At 39.4% G+C, this 22,279-nt stretch overlaps 1 protein-coding gene across 2 annotated transcripts in view; it reads left to right on the top strand.

Annotated features, from left to right (window-relative positions):
- The window catches only part of SCAPER (S-phase cyclin A associated protein in the ER), a 318,889-nt gene extending 297,799 nt beyond the window's left edge, over nt 1-21,090 (top strand). For both annotated transcript variants that reach the window (XM_040413608.1, XM_040413607.1), the window contains exons 29-31: nt 10,605-10,796; nt 13,127-13,178; nt 20,633-21,090. In XM_040413608.1, coding sequence (XP_040269542.1) covers nt 10,605-10,796; nt 13,127-13,178; nt 20,633-20,730 — 342 coding nt within the window. In that variant the 3' untranslated portion in view covers nt 20,731-21,090. The remainder of the gene's footprint in view (nt 1-10,604; nt 10,797-13,126; nt 13,179-20,632) is intronic.
- Nucleotides 21,091-22,279: the final 1,189 nt, after the last annotated feature.

Here is a 22,279-nt window from a genome sequence, read left to right as displayed (position 1 = left end):
CTTACCGCTAATGGTTTGTGTGTAGGTCCGAACAAACAGTGCTGTAGATTGTTTTACAGAGTGTATGTATTTTTCCGTCTGTTCCCTCACTGTCAGAATGAGCTAGTAAATGTCGGCAGTGAACCCCATCCTGCCTGACTATAAAATGACTCCACCTTCTTCTCCCTCGCTCCTACCAACTGAAAAAATGCCAACTATTAGTTTGTTGATCTTGTCCCTGATTAAGGAGCATTATGAACTCAGAGTGTCTTTAGCATATTGTTCAAAAGCTTCAGAACCTTGTAAATCTCTCAGAAGGATGGTGCTTTTTTCCTTATTGCAGTTTGTCGTGGCCATACCCTGGGCGTATACCTGTGAAATACTGCTTCGGAAGTTATAGTCTATACTGTCCTGACCTTCTGCGTTACAACATGGTTTTGTTAACTCATTCGCATGCTTTTATGATACCTCTTTCTTGGGGCACATGTTTTATCTTCTGGTAATATTTACAAAAATATATATGGTGTAGTTATGGAAATATAAAGTCTCCGACATCAGTGTGACAATATGTTAAAACAGGGTTAAAATCTGTAATGCTTATCTCTGCCCTGGAAACATTGTGCAGCTGTAGTTCAGAATTTTTAACCCCATGCTCTTCATTCTCCTGTTCTAACACTGAGCAATAGACCATAGGTCAGGAAAGAACTTCTTCTGTGCTAATGGGCCAGGTGACCTCTCTCAGAAGATAGAATTCTGGTTGCCCTAACAATAGTCCAATAACATAAGACCAGAGGAGATTGGTATCTTCTCCCCACAATACTCCCAATGACAGCAAGAAAATCAGAGAGACCTCCAGAAATTGGCGGTGTGGGAATTTTAAAACATAACTTTTACTAATAGTCGTTTAAATACACTGCTCAAAAAAATTAAGGGAACACAAAAATAACACATCCTAGATCTGAATTAATTAAATATTCTTCTGAAATACTTTGTTCTTTACATAGTTGAATGTGCTGACAACAAAATCACATAAAAAAAAAAAAAATGGAAATCAAATTTTTCAACCCATGGAGGTCTGGATTTGGAGTCACACTCAAAATTAAAGTGGAAAAACACACTACAGAGGCTGATCCAACTTTGATGTAATGTCCTTAAAACAAGTCAAAATGAGGCTCAGTAGTGTGTGTGGCCTCCATGTGCCTGTATGACCTCCCTACAACGCCTGTGCATGCTCCTGATGAGGTGGCGGACGGTCTCCTGAGGGATCTCCTCCCAGACCTGGACTAAAGCATCTGCCAACTCCTAGACAGTCTGTGGTGCAACGTGACGTTGGTGGATAGAGCGAGACATGATGTCCCAGATGTGCTCAATTGGATTCAGGTCTGGGGAACGGACGGGCCAGTCCATAGCATCAATGCCTTCGTCTTGCAGGAACTGCTGACACACTTCAGCCACATGAGGTCTAGCATTGTCTTGCATTAGGAGGAACCCAGGGCCAACCGCACCAGCATATGGTCTCACAAGGGGTCTGAGGATCTCATCTCGGTACCTAATGGCAGTCAGGCTACCTCTGGCGAGCACATGGAGGGCTGTGCGGCCCTCCAAAGAAATGCCACCCCATACCATTACTGACCCAATGCCAAACCGGTCATGCTGGAGGATGTTGCAGGCAGCAGAACGTTCTCCACGGCGTCTCCAGACTCTGTCACGTCTGTCACATGTGCTCAGTGTGAACCTGCTTTCATCTGTGAAGAGCACAGGGCGCCAGTGGCGAATTTGCCAATCTTGGTGTTCTCTGGCAAATGCCAAACGTCCTGCACGGTGTTGGGCTGTAAGCACAACCCCCACCTGTGGACGTCGGGCCCTCATATCACCCTCATGGAGTCTGTTTCTGACCGTTTGAGCAGACACATGCACATTTGTGGCCTGCTGGAGGTCATTTTGCCGGGCTCTGGCAGTGCTCCTCCTGTTCCTCCTTGCACAAAGACGGAGGTAGCGGTCCTGCTGCTGGGTTGTTGCCCTCCTACGGCCTCTTCCACGTCTCCTGATGTACTGGCCTGTCTCCTGGAAGCGCCTCCATGCTCTGGACACTACGCTGACAGACACAGCAAACCTTCTTGCCACAGCTCGCATTGATGTGCCATCCTGGATAAGCTGCACTACCTGAGCCACTTGTGTGGGTTGTAGACTCCGTCTCATGCTACCACTAGAGTGAAAGCACCGCCAGCATTCAAAAGTGACCAAAACATCAGCCAGGAAGCATAGGAACTGAGAAGTGGTCTGTGGTTACCACCTGCAGAACCACTCCTTTATTGGGGGTGTCATGCTAATTGCCTATAATTTCCACCTGTTGTCTATCCCATTTGCACAACAGCATGTGAAATTGATTGTCACTCAGTGTTGCTTCCTAAGTGGACAGTTTGATTTCACAGAAGTGTGATTGACTTGGAGTTACATTGTGTTGTTTAAGTGTTCCCTTTATTTTTTTGAGCAGTGTATTTCAACACCATAAAGACATACAACAATTATAGAACACTTGTGTGCAGTGCGCCAACTTTGGTTACACCATTACTAAATACGTCACCAGGCAAGATTTGGACCATGGGATACAACCTGGGGAGGAAAAAATCTCACCAATCCAGACGCGATGGGTGGTTGCTTCGGATGTAGATTGTACAATGGCCCCTAGGTTGCCATCAGTGCCAGCTCCGGTGTGTGATCAGTGTGCTGCCAAGCGGAAGATAGGAGTTCTCCAATGTGTCATACATGCGAGGCAGGGTAGCTCTTGCATTTATATGCAGAGATGGCAGCAGGAACAGCTCTCCCTAAATTGCCCTAGAAGGGGAAGGAGGCTGAGAAAACCCTGCCTACCTATGCAGAGCACTCGCCCCGAAAGGGGCGACCCCGCCTGGATACCTGTCCCTAGGCCCGGGCAGAATTCCTAGTGCACCCTAATAATAGTCCCATATACTTCATGAAATATTCTCAGCACTCTCAAACTATGGTGTAAAGTTCATGACAGTTTTTATTTGCATGTAGTCCAGAAGGCAGTTAAATAAGCTTATTTTTGTTTATTTTGCCTGAAATATGCATTTAATTGTATGCAATTCTCAAGGGGTATACCCTTCTTGGACATTAATGGCTTATCCATAGAATATGCCATAAATGTCTATTAGGTCCATGTCCTTCCTCTCGAACTCTCTCCTGTCTCCAGAACAGGACCACATCGCACCGGCAGGGAATGGAGAGATGGCTGCACTTGCATGGCTTACTCCATTCACTTCAGTAGCGCTTCCAAAATAGTCAAGCGCTCTGATTTGATCATTTTTGGAAGTGCTATTGGAGAGAAATGCATATCCTGTGGATATGCCATAAATGTCTAAGATAACCTTTTAAAGGGACACTACCATAATTTTTTTTTTTTCTCACATATTTAAGGGAACCTGTCACATTGAACATGAGGCCTGAGCTGCAGACAGCATGTTGTAGAGCAGGAGGAGCTGAGCAGATTGATATATAGTATTATGGGAAAAGCTTCAGTAAAAGTTGTGTTTCATTCATTTAAATCTCTTCTCATTCTGGGCTTTGAAGTCAGGAAGTTGGTCCTATTAGTGATTGACAGTTTTTCCTCTATGACTGTGTATACACAGACAGCTGTCAATCACTGATAGGACCATCTCCTGGACTTCAAAACCCAGGATGAGCGGGTTATACTGAAAATACAAGTTATACTGAATCTTCCCAAAACTATATATATCAATCTGTTCAGCCCCTCTTGCTGTATAAAGTGCTGCCTGCAGATAGGATTGCGTTTTCATGGTGAGAGGTTCCCTTTAACCACCTGTATGTGACTATTCAATGTAATTTCTTTTCTTTTACAAAAAATAGATGGGTGGTTTTCTGGTTGTAATTTGCCGAAGTCACTCTATGTATGCAACTTCTTGCCCTGGCTCTTTAACTTTCTCCTGTGACATCACACACTACACTGATATATGTAATTCTCTTCTGTGGGCATCTTTATCTCGGCATATCAAGAGAACAATAAAGCTGCCATACTGCTATCCTAATTCAAATAATCTACTATTATACCGGCAGGTAACATTTTCTCTTCTCAAAAGCCTTGAAATAAAGAATGGATTGCCTGCCTATATAGGAGATGTATCTCTGTCTGCTACAGAAGTAAAATACGTTTATCATAATTTGTATTTAATGTTCAATGCTATAGTACTGCTGAAGTGAAAGAGTCAAAAATTCTTTAAAAAAAAGTTTGCTATTCATTTTCAGTTTTTAAATTTTTGTTAAGTTTGTATACTTTGCCCTAGGTGCTAAGTCTAACTATATTACTATAGGCAAGACTAAATTATAGAGCAGTTGGCATGATTTATACATAACCGGCTTTATTATCTGCAGTGTCGGACTGGGGTGCCTAGGGCCACCAGTAAAATGTATTTTGGGGGCCCACCGTACGGATACATTCAAATATTACCTGCTTACACAGCAGTGAGATGCTACCAGATGATTGAATATGGGGGTCCCTGCAGCAACTTTGAGAAGGTAGGTCCTGGGGAGAAGAGGACACTGGCTACCTTCCCTCTATACCTAGAAGTCATCTCCGCTCTGATCGTGTCCATAATAATACACTGGGGAGTTTCTTCAATAATCTATCAAGTTTTTTATATGAACACAGGCTGGTTGAGGTGCTGTACATTAAATATATGTATGTAGTGCAGTAAGTCTACTGTGTTATGTGCCACTTGTGCAAGGAGTGGGAGACTAGGGTCCCACCGGGGGATTCACTTGTACTCCTGTGGGCCAGTCCAAGCCTGATTATCTGCATGTATATGGTAACTAAGAGAGAAGTAAAGTTCGGTGCTTAAAAATGTATTCGCCTGCCCTTATTATGCTGCTAACCAAAGCAGGTTATTGCAGGCACTTAGTTCCCACAGATTACTGTGAGGCTTTCTATAAAATAGTTAGACGCCAGTGGTCTGTCATAATCACATGTTGTTCCTTGATAGCAGTGCATTTTGTGGATTAAATCATACAACTGGGTTTATCCGACTTTTTATTTTAATATAACATTTGCTAAACTTTCTAGTATATTTCTAGTTTGTATTTATTTTATTTCTATTCAAAAGTGTGCATTGCCAATAAGAGATTGTGAGGAGGCACGAGACTCATTGACGTTGCTCTCGTAGTTTCCCTCCAGCGTAGTACGGAAATGGGATGGAATCATTCCTGGAATCCAGCGCGTCAGTTTTGATGCTGGATATCTTACAGGACCACACAAAAAAAAACGTAGCTGGTCCTGTTTATCTGTGCAGAGCTTTCAGGCTATGGAACGCCAGACCGGCGCACTAAAATGCACATACATCCGTTGTGTCCGGCCTGGGCATGAAACAACTGATATATGTACACTCGGCCTAAAAGGGTTTTCAGTATAAATCATATCAGATTTGTGGCCTTTTTGATATGATCTAGTTGCCTACCTTATTATCAGCAGGATACAATGATAGGCACAGTACATTTTTATATTTTCTTTATTCTATGAATATTAAACTGCAGACGTGATACGTTTTTTTTAAGTCGTAGAAGCAGGATTGATTCAATGACAAGAGTGGTTTAGTCCAGATGCATTGTGGATTCTGAGGAATTTTAGTTTTCAGAATTATTGAGTAGTTTGATTTGGTTGCTGTTCAGTACATATTTGTTACCCCTAATAACCACATTCTTGGTTTCATATATAAACTGAAATATGGTATGGACATCTGGCTAACATAGGGTTAACAGATCCACTTTTCTTAGAAAGCTGATCTGGCGCCAATGATAAAACTTGGGTGTCCCACCTCACAGACCCAGTGCTTACACCTAAAAGTCTACCCCTCCCTCCATGAAGGTTAATGGGAGATGTTTATCGGGGGTTGATGAAAAGGTTTTCACAAAGCCTGACTAAGTGGCTATGAAATGTTAGGGATTTTGGATGAACTGTTCACTAATGCTGAGTATAGAAAGCCCCTTGACATTTACTAGTTTAACCCCTTCGTTCTAGACACTCCGAAGGGGGCTCTGAGGCCAAACAAAAGAAGGACTTCTATGTCGCATGTCATGGCTGCAAAGAAAGGGACCTTTACGAGGAGCTTTCATATCCACACACTTCTGTCTTATCTGATCCTCCCCTTGCTCTTAAGGCTTTATGACACAGACTAAGTTCATTCTATTGCACTTTCCATTATATCATTTAACAGAACTTTATGGGAACCTGGTGTGTGTAAGCTCCGAATATTTTCTATGGCGGTAAATGTATATATCACATACTGTATGTGACACAGACTTTATCCAACTAGAGATAGTTGTACTATTTCTATCTAAAAGAGGTAGGATGCCCTCAAGCTGTCTTTAGGGAATGCACACTCTGGTATTGATTGGTTTTCATCTTAGTTTAACAAAAAGAGAGAGCGAATATCCTAAAATATTTTATTAAGAATTGCACCCCTTCTCCTTTGTACTACGATCCATTCCCACTTTTGATGAAAAAAAAGAAACAGGAATGTGGTACAACTACAAGGCTTCTCATTTATTTGAAGCATTTTAGCACCTTTTTGTTCTAATACAGTTTTTTCTTAGAATACTACATTTTTTATTTATTTTTTCCCTGTCCTAAAGAGTAGCCTATGGGAAAGAGGGCAGAAAAGTGCATACACAGAGCATGATGCATAAAAGAAAACTGCTAAAGCCACTAAAAACGCTCAACTGCAACATGGGAACATGCAAAAAAAAAAAATCAGCGTGTAATGCTTGTCATAATGCACTATAGATTTTAATGTCCACCTGGCTGTATTAAAATGTATATAAAATCACTTTATAATACTGTAATAAATAGGAGAGAGGAGCATGCTGTTAGTAGAAGGCTATGCTCACTAATACATGAAAGCACCATTTTATTGTGTTTATTTCCTCCAGAATATGGTTCTTATGGACTTTTAATTTATATCTATATTACCATGAACTAAATGGGAAATAAAAGACAGAGGAATCAGATTATTTTTTTTTTTAAATGTATCCCTCTCTTCCTGATCATGTAAAGCAGGCATCCTCAAACTGCGGCCCTCCAGCTGTTGCAAAACTACAACTTCCAGCATGCCCAAACAGCCTACAGGTATTAGCCTACAGCAGGGCATTGTGGGAGTTGTAGTTTTACAACAGCTGGAGGGCCGCAGTTTGAGGATGCTGTTCAAATTAAAGGTGTACTCTTTGACTTGAAAAATAATCAGTGAATATATTTACTAGTGATTTTCTACAACAATATTTTAAAAAATAAAATAAAATCTGTTCCTATGATTACACGATCACACCCTAAGTAAAGACAAATGATTACACTTAACGTGATGTAATTGCTAAGTTAGCAATAAACATAGCATTTTGTGCAATAATTGTAATCCTGTAGTTTGATATAACATGCTTCAAGCTGCTTCTTTTAAAGGGTTAATGAACAGCTGTGTTGCTTCCCTACTGGCCTAAAATTATAAAGTGTGCAAAATGTTTTAATTAGTTATTCCACCCATTTTTGTAGCATTTCAGCGCATTACAAAAAAAAAAAGCATAAACACATTTTGCAAAATTGATATCATAAATATTTAAGACAGCAGAATGTCTGTGTCCCGCAGTATCTGGAGCTGATGCATAACCTGTCGATCAATGCCGTTTTAATTCCACAGCAGTGATTGATGTGTCAGAACATGCATAGATGTCAGAGGATCTGTTAGGATACTATGCACTGTGCCCCTTTGCAGGTTATGACGCCTCTTCATTATACATGATATTTTACATGTCTGGACTGTCAGACTATTGTCATGACATGCTCCATATGTAATGTTAATTGTAAGTATTGATAATACGAGGAAATGGCTATGATTATATTGAGGACTGATTCTTTACCATTCATGTACTACAAGTACAACTGTGGTTAGTAAGATCTCTTACAGCTCAGTTATGTGTATGAAGGCGTGTGGACGGCTGGTGAAGAGCACAGGAAGAGTAGTTTTATCAAGATCCCACAATCTATTGTATCTGTGATGGTTACACGTCTGCATTGCCCTCCTGGGTGCAATACAATACCCTCAGCCAATGTATTATGTATCGCAATTTATCCCTGCCTACTGTACATATTTAAGTAGAATGTCTACTTTTCTGTGACATATATATATATATATATATATATATATAATAAAAAAGAGAGGCAGCATCGACCAAAAGAGAGGAAAGGCTGGGTGCAAGCTCAAAGGGATAAAGCTTACCCAATATCAACGAATACAAAATAGAGCAGCACTCCCAAAAATAGTGAATAAACCACTTAATTTTTTCACTATTTTTTGGAGTGCTGCTCTATTTTGAATTCATATATATATATATATATATTAAACACTCAAATCTACATTTCGTGCTCTATAATAAGAATAACTGGCTTTCTAGGCGCCTTATCAATATATCACATATTGATGGTTTATCTGAGGAGCAGTGGGAAGATGTATTGAGGAATAGGTCTCTGGTCTCAATAAGGGCCTCCCATGGGGTTTCCCAATTTTTCTTCATTCATAGGTTGTATCGTTCCCCTCTGCTACTTAAAAGGATGGGTGGATGGCTACTGATGAATGTTCTAGATGTGGTATGGAACAAGCAGGTCTTTTTCACTTAATGTGGAGATGTCCAAAACTTTTTCGTTATTGGTCTGGGATACCGGCTATCAGTGGCCTGTATATTAAGAGGCACAATACAGTTTCGGACCTCAAAAATGGATAAGAAGTTAATTTGTAAACTTCTGTTCCAGGCAAGACTTATAATAGTTAAAAAATGGATTAAAAAGGACCATCCTTTGGTAGCAGAGTGGAAGAGTGCGGTGGAAAATATGATTAAGGTAGAGAAGATAATATGCAACAATAAGGGAAAGAAAGAATGTTTTGATACATTTTGGAATTGTTGGATAAATAATAATGTAGAATATAAGGAGGAAAGGTTTTGGGGGTTTTTTCTTCTCTCTCTCTCGGGTTTAGGGTGGGTGAGGTAGGGAAAGGGGGAATGTGAAAATATCTGTTCCTTTTTTATGATATTGTATTATGTGAATCTTGTAATATGAATAAAAAAATATATATCACATTCAATTAAAATGCAATTGATCACTTGCACATGTTGCAAATCATATACTAAAAAATTTTATTCAACTCCTATCACTGAATACAAATCCAGGGATAGAGAATATCAACAACTGCAAGGGCGCTTGTCCATGTTCTGTGTCTCTGGAGTTGCATGATCAGCAGCTGTAGTACATGGCATGCAATATATAGGTTGTCTCCTATGAGCAACATAATAACCATTCATTCTGCAGACATTCCAGTTATTAATTATGAGGACACATTTTCTGGATATATTATGTGGATGAACCTCCTGTTGAGTTTTTTTAATGAATTTATCGGGACAAATTGGAGGGACATTTATCAAAACTAGTGTAAATGAAAACTAACAACCAATCAGATTCCACCTTTCATATTCTTAAGGAGCTCTGAAAAATGAAAGGTGAAATCTGATTGGTTGCTATGGCAACTAAGACAGTTTTGATAGATCTCCCCCATTGTCTTGATGAATTTTGACCAATTTTGGAGGATGTAATATTTTTGCCTGAACTTTCGGCGCTGATATTATTATTTTTTTTTATAATTTACCGTTTTTAGTATTATAAAAAAAAATTCACCAGCTATTTGTGTATGCTTGCAATTAATTTGATGGTATTTTTTATATGGGAAAATTTTAGGATAGAAATGTTGTATACATTATAAGAAATTCAGCAATCAATTGCATTAAAATTGTCTTTTGAATGTTATATATTGGTATGATGACTAAATAGCCAATTATTATTATTACTGTTATATTTTTAGTGTACTCAACCTGTAAATTCAGTGTGCCATAGATTGATAGACGGATAGATAGATAGATAGATAGATAGATAGATAGATAGATAGATACATAGTATTCTGTGTGATATCATGTATAATTTGCATTGTAAAGTGTTTTTCATGTGTTTTACACATGGGAATGTGATGAACTTCACTACATTACACTAATGACAAATTTTATTTTGCTGCATTTACCAGTTGATTTTCAGTGCATGTTATGTAGATCTCCAGGTCATGGCGTTGGAGCAAAGTACGAAATGCTGTGATTTGTAATGGGAAGCGTCTTTATTGACATGCTGTATAATGCTCCTTGCTGTGGAAATGTGCAGTTAATAAGGCAAACTGCGTGTGCAATATATTAATGATCTGTTGATACAGTCAACCCGACTGTATCAACAGATCATTAATATATTGCACACACAGTTTGTATGCTTCTCACATATTCTTCCCCAAAAGATGCATCCAGTGCATTCCTACTATACAGATGATTTAAATTATGATCTAAATTGAAAAATAAATAAAAATAAGACAACAAAATCAGGAGGATTTATGAAATGAAGTTGAGTTCAGAGATTTTTTCCAGATCTTGGAAAGTTGTAATAATATTGAGTTGGATGTGAAGGACTTTATCAGTGCACATACTGTAGATGCCCTGGTGACTTGTTTTGACATTTCTTGTAGGTCATTGTCCAGTCTGGTCGTCACCCCACTGTTCTTCAGAAACTCTGCCAGCTCCCCTTTCAGTATTTTAGTGACTCCCGGCTGGTCCGGCTTCTATTTCCCACACTGATCTCCGCCTGCTACAACAACCCTCAGAACAGACTGATTCTGGAACAGGAGTTAAGCTGTCAACTGCTCGCCACTTTTATTCAGGTATGGAGCTACCACCGTGAGCAGAGACCCGGGTGGCTGTGAATGGCTTGTCTGGGGGGGGGGGGGGGGGGGCGGTTTGAGAAAGGGACATTGTAACATGGAAGGATTGGACCCCTGCAAACCCCTGCATTACTCATGTGACGGTGAGTATACGGACTACAGAAATAATAATGACACACAAGTCTTAGCCATAAAACTGCTTAGATATGGACGTGCTATGTCATGTGTTTATGTCCAGCCTGTATTAATTTACTGTAATTATACCATTGATACACATTATACACGTTTTAGGCTAACCGCGAAGCTGACGTCATTTGGTATACAAGTGAACATAATTAATGCGTCTTTCATCATTAACAGATTTCCTTGTTGATTATTTCACTACAAAAACAAAAAATGATCACTTGACCATATGGAAATTATCTTAATCCTCCAACTAAACTATTTTAGATTTTGCACGTGAAAGTTTCCAAAAGCCATCACAAATAGATAAGGTTTAAGGTAACCTGTCACACTGCACAAAGCCTTCGTTTTACCGTAGGTCATAATTAAATTGGTGAAATATATCATAGATTGTGCAGCCCTTGTCAATAGAAAAAAGTATGTCGAAAACAGATTTTTGTACAAAGGTCACTTTTTGTGGACAGTGGGGTTTACTGAGGATCTTAGTCAGTCCTAATCACTGGTGGTTTACGGATATTATTATTATGCATAGCATGGTGCAGGTTAGATTAGTTTTTAATACAATTCATCTATCAGTTAAAGTAAAATATATATATATATATTTCTATTAATATTATGATAGATATACACACACACACAGTGTCATTCTTGTAACTATTATATTGTCTATATATTTTATTATTTATTATTATATTGACTAGATATTATATTGTCTCTTTGGGAAGGATTCCATATATAAAAAAAATCACATTGGTACTGTCTTGGCACTCTTTGTAATGCTTACCTTTAGAAACAGTTATCTTATTATGACAAGGTATGTATCTTAGGTGCGAACCAAGTTTGAAAAGCTGTATCTCATTCCTTTCCCTAGAAAATGGACTTGTCTGCTCGTATTTAACATGTGATTAACTCTTTGAAACATAATTAACCTGTTTTTCTAATCTCCTCTCCGTGCTATATCTGTCAGACCACAAAGGGTGACCAAAGGCCAAATATAATTAAATTTTCGACAGAGCATTAAGTCTGTAAAACATATGTGTAGAAAAACCCTGATATATGAGCAGAAAATGGCAGCGAATTCTAGGAACTGGAATTCGGAGTACGATATATCAGATAGCAGCTGCTTTCGATATGGGAGAATTGGCTTACTACAATTTTTTTTTATTTTTTTGCTTTTTTTTTTTGTAATTAGTAGCAAAGCCATTGAACTACTGAATGTCATTATTTGTTTCATTTCTTTTCCAAGGGGAATGACCAGAGACATTTTGTAACCAGCCTTGCCTGCTGTGTATTTGTGCATGTAATACCTGGTACAGAAAGTGGAATAACACTTTTTGACTTTCTCGTCATGACTTTATTCTGACACGTGCACTTCAATTCTGCTGAATAGTTGGGATCTCCAGTGTCTGATAGATGACTCATTTTTAAATGTTTTAATGATGTTAAAATACATTCAATATTAAAATAAATGTCATACTAAAATACACATATAGATAGCTGACAGAGTGCAGTGTATGTTCCTGCTGAAGTTGGTAGTGCATGAGTTAAGTTCAGACGGGAGCTGTGTAATTCTCCGCTCTGCTCAGTTACTTTCTGGCCTCTAATCTTATAACCTATAAACACGGTGTCACATTTGCTTATTTTTCATTGTACAGAAGAAGCGGGAGCTTGGATGCTTAGTGCTTCATGGTGGCTGCTGCTGGAATAATGATGACTGCCTCTGCCGCTCTCTTCTGCCATGTTAATATACCAAAATTTTTTTTTTTTTTATCAACCAAATTTTTTCTAACATGTTTGGAAGTAGAACATAAGAGACATGCCTTCTCCGAGAGGCACGTGTTCATTGTTTGGTCACTGTACTTAGTTGTTCTTAAGTGTTTCTTGAATTTTAGATGTGGGTTTGATTAAATGAAAAATGTCCATTAATGGAAGGAAGCTTAGAGTGCCATGAGGGGTTGCTGTTTGGTTAGAGGTTTAAGTCATTCTTGATTTCCAGCGTGCAAACAAAAAGATTATGGTAAAAAAGCCTTTCAGCACTTATAGGAACCAATGGTGCCCAGTTTGCTGTAAATTGAGAATTGTACCAGCGTGTAAGGATTGTAGCTGTTTGCCGCTCTGCTAACCTCTACATTGTCCTATTGTCTTAGGACTGTTTGCAAGGATCAAGTCATCCCGACAGCAAGACGTCTCTGCACAAAGGTAATGAAACCAAGGCTGGGTGATTGCAGTCATTCAGACATACAACTGTCTATCCTCCCTGACCTTCAGTCCAAGGAAATGGCTTGTGTTCAGAAGAAGTCATTGACAGCCCAAGCAGCATAATGAACATGGTGCTAATTCATTGTACATAATGACACTGAACAGCTTCACAACAAAAGCCCTTTGAGAGCAAGCTTGTTCTTTTATTAGCAACTTAAAAAAGAGTTTACTCAAAGGCTCTGTCTGCTATTGGAAATAGCTACTTACTAAACAAACTAGCATTATGGGAGAAGGTTCAATTACCTCCACGTTACACGCTCCCTGCAGGACACTGTACTTCATAGAGGCTGTGAACCTTGTTACACCCTCTGCGGTTGGTCCTTCAGCCTTACTACCATTGCCCTTCTGAACTCTGGAGAAATGCGACATACCTGTAAAGTCACTTCAAAGAAACCAGGGGGAAAAAATCAAAAGTATGTGTAAGAGTGCAAAAAAAGGACTTGGCACAGGTCTTAGACAGTGCTTCAGGCAAAATCTTGTCCAATGCAGATCTTTTCATCAGGGAAATCCTCTTCCCATAGAACCTAAAATAATACTTTTGTTATAGTCAAAGGACTTGTACAGCTACTAAATGAGTTCTGTATTACCGCTCGTATTCATAAAAAATCCAGAGGTAAAATACGATTGGCCTAAAGCCGATATAAAGCTCACATATTTATCAAAATGTTCTTGGTTTAAAGTGGTTTTTCAAGTGTATTATAGTGATGAACTATCCTCAGGATAGGTCATCAGTATCTGATCGGTGGGAGTCTGACTCCTGGGACCCCGCGGATCAGCTGTTAAAAGAGGCTGCGGTGCTCTGATGATCATGACGGGCCTCTTCCTTTGCCTGTGACGTCACATATATCAGTCACGTGGCCTAGACGCAGCTCAACCCCATTCAAATGAATGGAGCTAAGCTGCAATACCAAGTACAGCTGCTATCCAATGGACAGCGCTGTACATGGTAAGGTGCATGGAGGCTGTGGAGCTCACTAGAGTGCCACGGTCTCCTCAAACAGCTAATAGGTGGGGGTCCCTATCCTGAGTGTATTAAATACTCAGAAAACCCCTGTTGTTTAAAGGTATTTTGTGTTCTGTTTATAGTTATTTTAACTGTTCAAGATTTAATGTTTATTGTTAAATAATCGTAAATGTAACATTTAGTAGACTTTTAATTGCGATAGCAGTACAGATGTGCCCGGTGTACGATCACTGCAGAATCCCGGGCTCTGTGTTATACAGTACAGACCAAAAGTTTGGACACACCTTCTCATTCAAAGAGTTTTCTTTATTTTCATGACTATGAAAATTGTAGATTCACACTGAAGGCATCAAAACTATGAATTAATACATGTGGAATTATATACATAACAAACAAGTGTGAAATAACTGAAAATATGTCATATTCAAAGTAGCCACCTTTTGCTTTGATTACTGCTTTGCACACTGTTGGCATTCTCTTGATGAGCTTCAAGAGGTAGTCCCCTGAAATGGTTTTCACTTCACAGGTGTGCCCTGTCAGGTTTAATAAGTGGGATTTCTTGCCTTATAAATGGGGTTGGGACCATCAGTTGCATTGAGGAGAAGTCAGGTGGATACACAGCTGATAGTCCTACTGAATAGACTGTTAGAATCTGTATTATGGCAAGAAAAAAGCAGCTAAGTAAAGAAAAACTAGTGGCCATCATTACTTTAAGAAATGAAGGTCAGTCAGCCGAAAAATTGGGAAAACTTTGAAAGTAAGGGCTATTTGACCATGAAGGAGAGTGATGGGGTGCTGCGCCAGATGACCTGGCCTCCACAGTCACCGGACCTGAACCCAATCGAGATGGTTTGGGGTGAGCTGGACCGCAGAGTGAAGGCAAAAGGGCCAACAAGTGCTAAGCATCTCTGGGAACTCCTTCAAGATTGTTGGAAGACCATTTCAGGGGACTACCTCTTGAAGCTCATCAAGAGAATGCCAAGAGTGTGCAAAGCAGTAATCAAAGCAAAAGGTGGCTACTTTGAAAAACCTAGAATATGACATATTTTCAGTTGTTTCACACTTGTTTGTTATGTATATAATTCCACATGTGTTAATTCATAGTTTTTAAGCCTTCATGGTCATGAAAATAAAGAAAACTCTTTGAATGAGAAGGTGTGTCCAAACTTTTGGTCTGTACTGTATGTAGGGCTACACTTTACATGCTTCCCCATTACAGCACATGGACTTTGCAATTACTAACAGCAGATCTCATGGAAAATATATCTCCTGTAGTGACTTTCTACATGGGCTATGTTCCTACACTGACAGTACACTCACATAAAGACAGGTTTTATGCAAGTTATACATTTTTATAAAAATGTAAGAAAGATTTGTGTAATTTGCTATTTTTTGGGTCATGTACACATTTGCATTTGGAGAAGGTCTCTGTGGGTTGATTTTCTGGTGTTAGAATAATTGCTAATACTCGATTCTTGCGCCCTTGGTAGCAGGCAGAAACATAATAATTAATTTTAAACGTAAGCAATTAAGTTTTAAATATTTTTACATGATTATCTGACTACGTCCAATTGAATATATAAATCTTAATGTAGCTCCTCTTATTAGAGAGGTTATGCTTAAGGGCTCTTTCACACTTGCGTTGTCCGGATCCGTCGTGCACTCCATTTGCCGGAGGTGCCCACCGGATCCGTAACAACCCAAGTGAACTGAAAGCATTTGAAGACGGATCCGTCTTCAAAATGCGTTCATTGTTACTATGGCAGCCAGGACGCTATTAAAGTCCTGGTTGCCATAGTAGTAGTGGGGAGCGGGGGAGCAGTATACTTAACGTCCGTGCGGCTCCCGGGGCGCTCCAGAATGACGTCAGAGCGCCCCATGCGCATGGATGACGTGATCCATGCGATCACGTCATCCATGCGCGTGGGGCGCCCTGACGTCACTCTGAAGCGTCCCGGGAGCCGCACGGACGGTAAGTATACTGCTCCCCCGCTCCCCACTACACTTTACCATGGCAAACAGGACTTTAGCGTCCTGGGAGCCATGGTAACCATTCCGAAAAAGCTAAACGTCGGATCCGGTAATGCACCGAAACGACGTTTAGCTTAAGGCCGGATCCGGATTAATGCCTTGCATTAATTCCGGATCCGGCCTTGCGGCAAGTGTTCAGGATTTTTGGCCAGAGCAAAAAGCGCAGCATGCTGCGGTATTTTCTCCGGCCAAAAAACGTTCCGTTCCAGAACTGAAGACATCCTGATGCATCCTGAACGGATTTCTCTCCATTCAGAATGCATGGGGATAATCCTGATCAGGATTCTTCCGGCATAGAGCCCCGACGACGGAACTCTATGCCGGAACACAACAACGCAAGTGTGAAAGAGCCCTAAGATTCAAGTTTAGAGAAAGCTGCCCCTTACAAAGCTAGTTAGAGATATGTATACACTATACTATTTATGAATAGTCCCATTTGGATAGATAACAATTCTACACAATTCAACAGAACATTCACAAAACTTCATATGAATCTTCTCTGCTCATTCTGCTCTATAACATGCTGCCTGTAGATTTTTCTGCTTGCGGGTTCTTTTTAAGGTAATAGAAGCGGTGGTCCAAAAGTTTTGTGGAACAGAACTCATATACTTACCGTATGTAGGAAGAAAGTAAAGTGGGATTTCTCTCTGCCAAATACTAGAGCTTATTTTGTTGCATCACACCTGCAATATCTAATCTATTGGATAAGATGACTTTTGGAAACCTAATCACCAATAATGATGATAATTTTGGAATATTTACACTTTATTAGAAAGCTTATCACTAGCAAAGCGACTTCTGCTCAAGATGCTAATACTTCATTGCTGGGTATGGATTAGGGTAATATTGAATTTCTCACCATCAACTGTTTAGTTACCAGACTGGAGCAACACCCTACTTACTGAATTTCTGACCATTCCAGACAATTCTGTCTGGAATTATGTAGGATTATACAGGGTTAATTATTCTTTTAAAATATGAGACATTAAGACACACGTACAAGATCTAGTTTTTATTTTAGTTATCATCACACCCTTATATACATTTGTCTTTTTTACTTTGCACTTAAAGGATACAGTATTGCGATCATTTATGATTATGCACTTGATAATATCACCAATAACTTATTGCAGAATGTAAAAAAAATGGGAAAATTAAAATATTGATTAACTATAAGAGAAAAAAAAAATCAAGAATTTACTGATAAATGGCTTTCTTTGCCAAATGTCATTTTCATTATTTTTTTATTAATTTCCTCTTTTTTAGTATTTATCTGATGGAAATATATATATAACATGAACATAAGATGAGGATGAGCTTTTGCAAAACTAGAACCAACTAATTCATTCTCACCAGAATATACACTATGTTATAATGGAGCTCCGAAGAAGAATTCTTATGAAATCCTGCATACTGAGAGTTTTTCTTATTTACGCCAGTGAACATTTTCGTCAGCAATGTGCATTAACATATATTACAAAATAGCTCTTTCGCTGAACCCTGAGACAGTTTTACTTGAAGATGCAGGATTGACAGTTCATATGTTAAGCAATCTTCATACTCTTTTTGGGAATAGCTCTTTTTCTGTGCTGCTGATCCAATACCCAAACAAGTGTCCACAATTCCTAGCACTGTCCTGGGAAAAAAACACATTTGTAATCCTTCATGCTTGACTTCCAGTGGTGGTCTGTAACTGCACGGATTGGCACATGAAGAGATGGCAACAATTGCTGCTCAAATTGTGTTCCTGGTATAGGAGTTGACAGCAGTGCAGGGCTCTGTTCACACTAGTGCCCTGGCTTCTCTTAATAGATTAAGTATCACAGTTCAGACTATAACCCTTCTGTAGGTGTGATTTATATAAGGCGGCAAATTCTAGTACTCAAAATCACAGGCTACCACCCTTAAAACTTAGCTTTTAATATTATCTAGAATATAAAATATACAAGGAACCCTCCAACATAGAACAAAATAATGAACAAACACAAAAAATGGAGCAATAGTGCTTGGTTAATAATTGATATTTGGGTTAGTATATGACAGGGGTGGGGCCTAAAAATGGGCTATGGGCTCTCTCCCTATAGCTGACCCTCTCACTATTTATACCCTGCCTATAAACGGAATAGCCGCCCCTGATTCCGTATCAGGAACCTCCTGGATGCCCTAGGATGGCCCTGATTAGGGATAGCCCTGATGGCTAATGTATGCTATCCTATTGATAAACCATTCTTATGATACCTAGCGACTAATTGCCAAAAACAAAAACAGATATACTATAAAAAAAAAGTACAGATATACTATAGAAGAGTATGAATTCTAGAATAAAGATCCAGAAATAGATTATGTGATAGTCAATCCATTTCCTAGTTGTAATCATAGATGCTTATTGTCAGTTATCAAATAGCACATAAATCACCCTTTAGTATAGCAGAGTGTTTTGCGTCAACCAAGATTGGTGACACCAATATCCCTTAGATACACGAATAATAGGATGCCATCTAGATTGATGACCTCCTCCGTTCCGTTTATAGGCAGGGTATAAATAGTGAGAGGGTCAGCTATAGGGAGAGAGCCCATAGCCCATTTTTAGGCCCCACCCCTGTCATATACTAACCCGAATATCAATTATTAACCAAGCACTATTGCTCCATTTTTTGTTTGTTCATTATTTTGTTCTATGTTGGAGGGTTCCTTGTATATTTTATATTCTAGATAATATTAAAAGCTAAGTTTTAAGGGTGGTTTCTTAGTAGATTAAGCCTTAACGATGTGTCTCATGCCATATAACGCGGCATGTTGTGGGCAAAAGTAGGGTTGCATTTTACCGACAGAGGTTCAGAATTTTTATGTGAACAGGACCATTTCATGGGCACAACAGAGAGGAATAGCTACAATGTGGCACCATTGTGTATGTACAAGCGTGGGGTCAGTTTGCTGTTTCGAACAAATGAGGGTCATAATTTGTGTAAATTGTTTTGGGCACATAGGATGAGAACAGGGGCATAATTTGGTACTTGCTGTTGGCACCCAAGCTGAGACCAAGGATTGCCATCATGACTGATGTTATAACTAGTCTAATTCACCCAGTCATAGTATATTAGTAGTAATAAACAGGTGCTGACTGGCCATAGACCCTGCAGAAAATTTCCCCAGTAAGCTGAGGCCCACAGGGCCTATGTGTAATATTGGTACATACTAGTGGGGGAACTTTTACAGGAAGTCTAGGCAGCATGCTAAAGGTAGGGCTGGCTTGGTGCTGTTGCCCACATCTCTCCTCCTAAGCCCCCTGCTCCATATCTTAATTATGGACAATTGGAGGAGGAGGACAGAATGTGGCAACTATTGATTGCCACCACATAGCAACAAGATTTGGGGGAGGTATTTTGTGCTGCATAGTGGTATTTAGTTCTTTGGGATGGTATTCTGTGCTGCACAATGGTGTTGCTGACCCTGCCAACTCGTATCGCCCCCATCTACTTGTGTTTTGCCCCGCTTTCTGTCAATTTGGACCCACCTACAACATTGGGGCCACTTTTAGGTTTTTTCCAGGGCCGATTTAGTTTTCTAATCTGCCCCTGGTAATAAGTCTGAGCAACTGGACTTGTATTTTCTCTTGAAAACATTTTGCTCGTCATCCCACTAGCTTTCTCAATTTCCAAATAAGAAAGCCAGTTGGATGACTTGGTCTTCAAGAGGAAGTCCAGTTGCTCTTACTTATTATGACTGATATAGGATTCCTGTTTGAAGTGTGGCCAAGATAATAATGTTATCATGGGTTATATACGTCCTGTGGCATGTTCATGATTGACAATTTTTTCATGCCTAAAAGTCAGTTAGTTGGACACCCATGATGTACTCAGATTCAAACTGTTTAGGTTGTTTAAAAAAAAAATTACAATGTTCAGTAAATTTTCTCTAATATTTCTATTTGACAGAGCCCAAAAAATATATATATATATATATATATATATAGTATATGTAATGAAGCTAGAATGAGCAGAATGGCCTTACCATAGATTATACCATAGATATAGCATTACACTCTATGCAAAGGGCAATGACACTGGCTGTGAACTAGAAGAGCCTGTCTTCAATCCTATGTAAACTCTGGGTGACCTCAGACATGGCCGCCTTATATCCTTGTGGTCCCTTCACTAGGACCCTGGAGTGGATGGCATGGAAAAACAAATAAAGCAGTAAACGACTACCCGTCTAGGAGTTTCTCTCAAGAGATGAGTTTGTAATGTGTTTAGCAGGAGGTTGTATAAACAGTGATGAATAATCCTGCCTCCCGTGCCTTACAGAAATCCTGATCACACGCTCTATTGATGACTCTGTCCATGCATTCACATAATTGTGATACAAATAATAATGCTCATTTTCCTTTTTTCCCCTTCAGATTATCGAAAGCAATATCTGGAACTCTCCTGCCGCTTTCCACGTCATTGCTGGGAGCCCTCACAACAATTTTTCTTGAAAAAAAGACTAAGTTTATAATAGCCATTTCTATTAAGCATTTTAATATGGAAGAAGTGCTTATGGATCTTGGCCCCTCATAATGTACATAGGATTGTGATTACCCTGAAATGATGTGCTGTGTGTAAAAATACCTCCATACGTTTAATGTGCACTATTTATGTGTCCAGTGTATAGATACTGTGTGGTGTGAGATTTTGCCTGCATGGTAGGCTTAACTTGGCCAATCCATTTTTTTATTCACTGCTCACTACCAAAGGATTCTCATCTTGAATTGTGTTTAGCTGTGGATCCTTTGGCAGTGACCATAACTGTATTAAAGTTAATATGTATGTTATATATACAGTATATATATCTTGCAATAAAATAACTTATTTTCTTCTCTGTGTGTCATTTCAGTTTGTGAGATAAGTTAGATACGCTATCAAATTATGTATCTAAATACAATATAGCAAATATGCATCTAATCATACAGTTTATAATAACACACAAAAAACACAAATCCAGTTATGGTTGACAAGCTCACATTATTTACACTGTTACACTCAACCGAGCACACGATCTGACAAAAGTGAAATTCCTGTCAGTGCCACAGAAAAGTCTTTTTATACTAAAAGTGATCTCAACCTTGTCTGAGCTTTGTTTCACGTCCTTGGAATTTTATATTACTGTAGTATGGTGAGTTTGTATAATAATGAAGATTTATATAGGGCCTATATTGCTTCACCATGAGGGGTAACAGTGTACATACAAAAAGACAAATATAAAAATCAAATGATTGTCTTCTGACAATCACCCTGTTAGGCTACTTGCATATTAGCGCTAAGATCCCAGTTTTCTGTTCTTGCATGAAAACTGAGTACCAGAAGTGCCGGATCCGGTCTATGACGGACACTGCCAGCACCTGACAGACCCCTTTCACTATAATGGTATCCATTAGGTGTCTGGTATGAATATTGGCATTTTGCCAGACAAAATGCTACTGCAAATGCAGGGGTATTTCATCTTTCTTTTTCTTTTTTTTGCCATAATCTGTGATGGAGACTCCTGCAGAACCACCATCGCAGATGTGAACCTATCCTTAATTGGCCATCACTATTCAATGGGGATAAGTGCAGTGGTACATATGGGGGAATTAAAGGGGTTCTCCGAGCTTTTAGTATTGATGACCTATCCTCAGGATAGGTCATCAATATCAGATCTGCAGGGGTCCAACACCTGGGCCCCCCCGCCGATTAGCTGTGTGAAGGGTGAGCAGGAAGAATGAAGGGAAACGACACATGCCTTTTCTTCGTACAGCAGGTCGGTGGGGGTGCCAGGTGTCGGACCTCCGCCGATCTGATATTGATGACCTATCCTGAGGATAGGTCATCAATATTAAAAGCACGGAGATCCCCTTTAATTAAGACTGCAATTTCTTTGGCCAGTCTTAATCAGATGGCGCCATACTAAGTTGGCCATATTTTGGTAGTATGTGCACCAGAAAATAAAATCTATAACCTGACATAGATTTGCCCTATAGTTTATGCCAGTTTTCTGGTGTTAGCACTGGTCCTAGGTTTGAATCCGA

Source organism: Bufo bufo, chromosome 1 (assembly GCF_905171765.1).
Source record: "Bufo bufo chromosome 1, aBufBuf1.1, whole genome shotgun sequence".
NCBI classification, from domain to species: domain Eukaryota; kingdom Metazoa; phylum Chordata; class Amphibia; order Anura; family Bufonidae; genus Bufo; species Bufo bufo.
The sequence above is the reverse complement of the archived record's forward strand: the minus strand, read 5'-3'. Positions and strand labels throughout refer to the sequence as shown.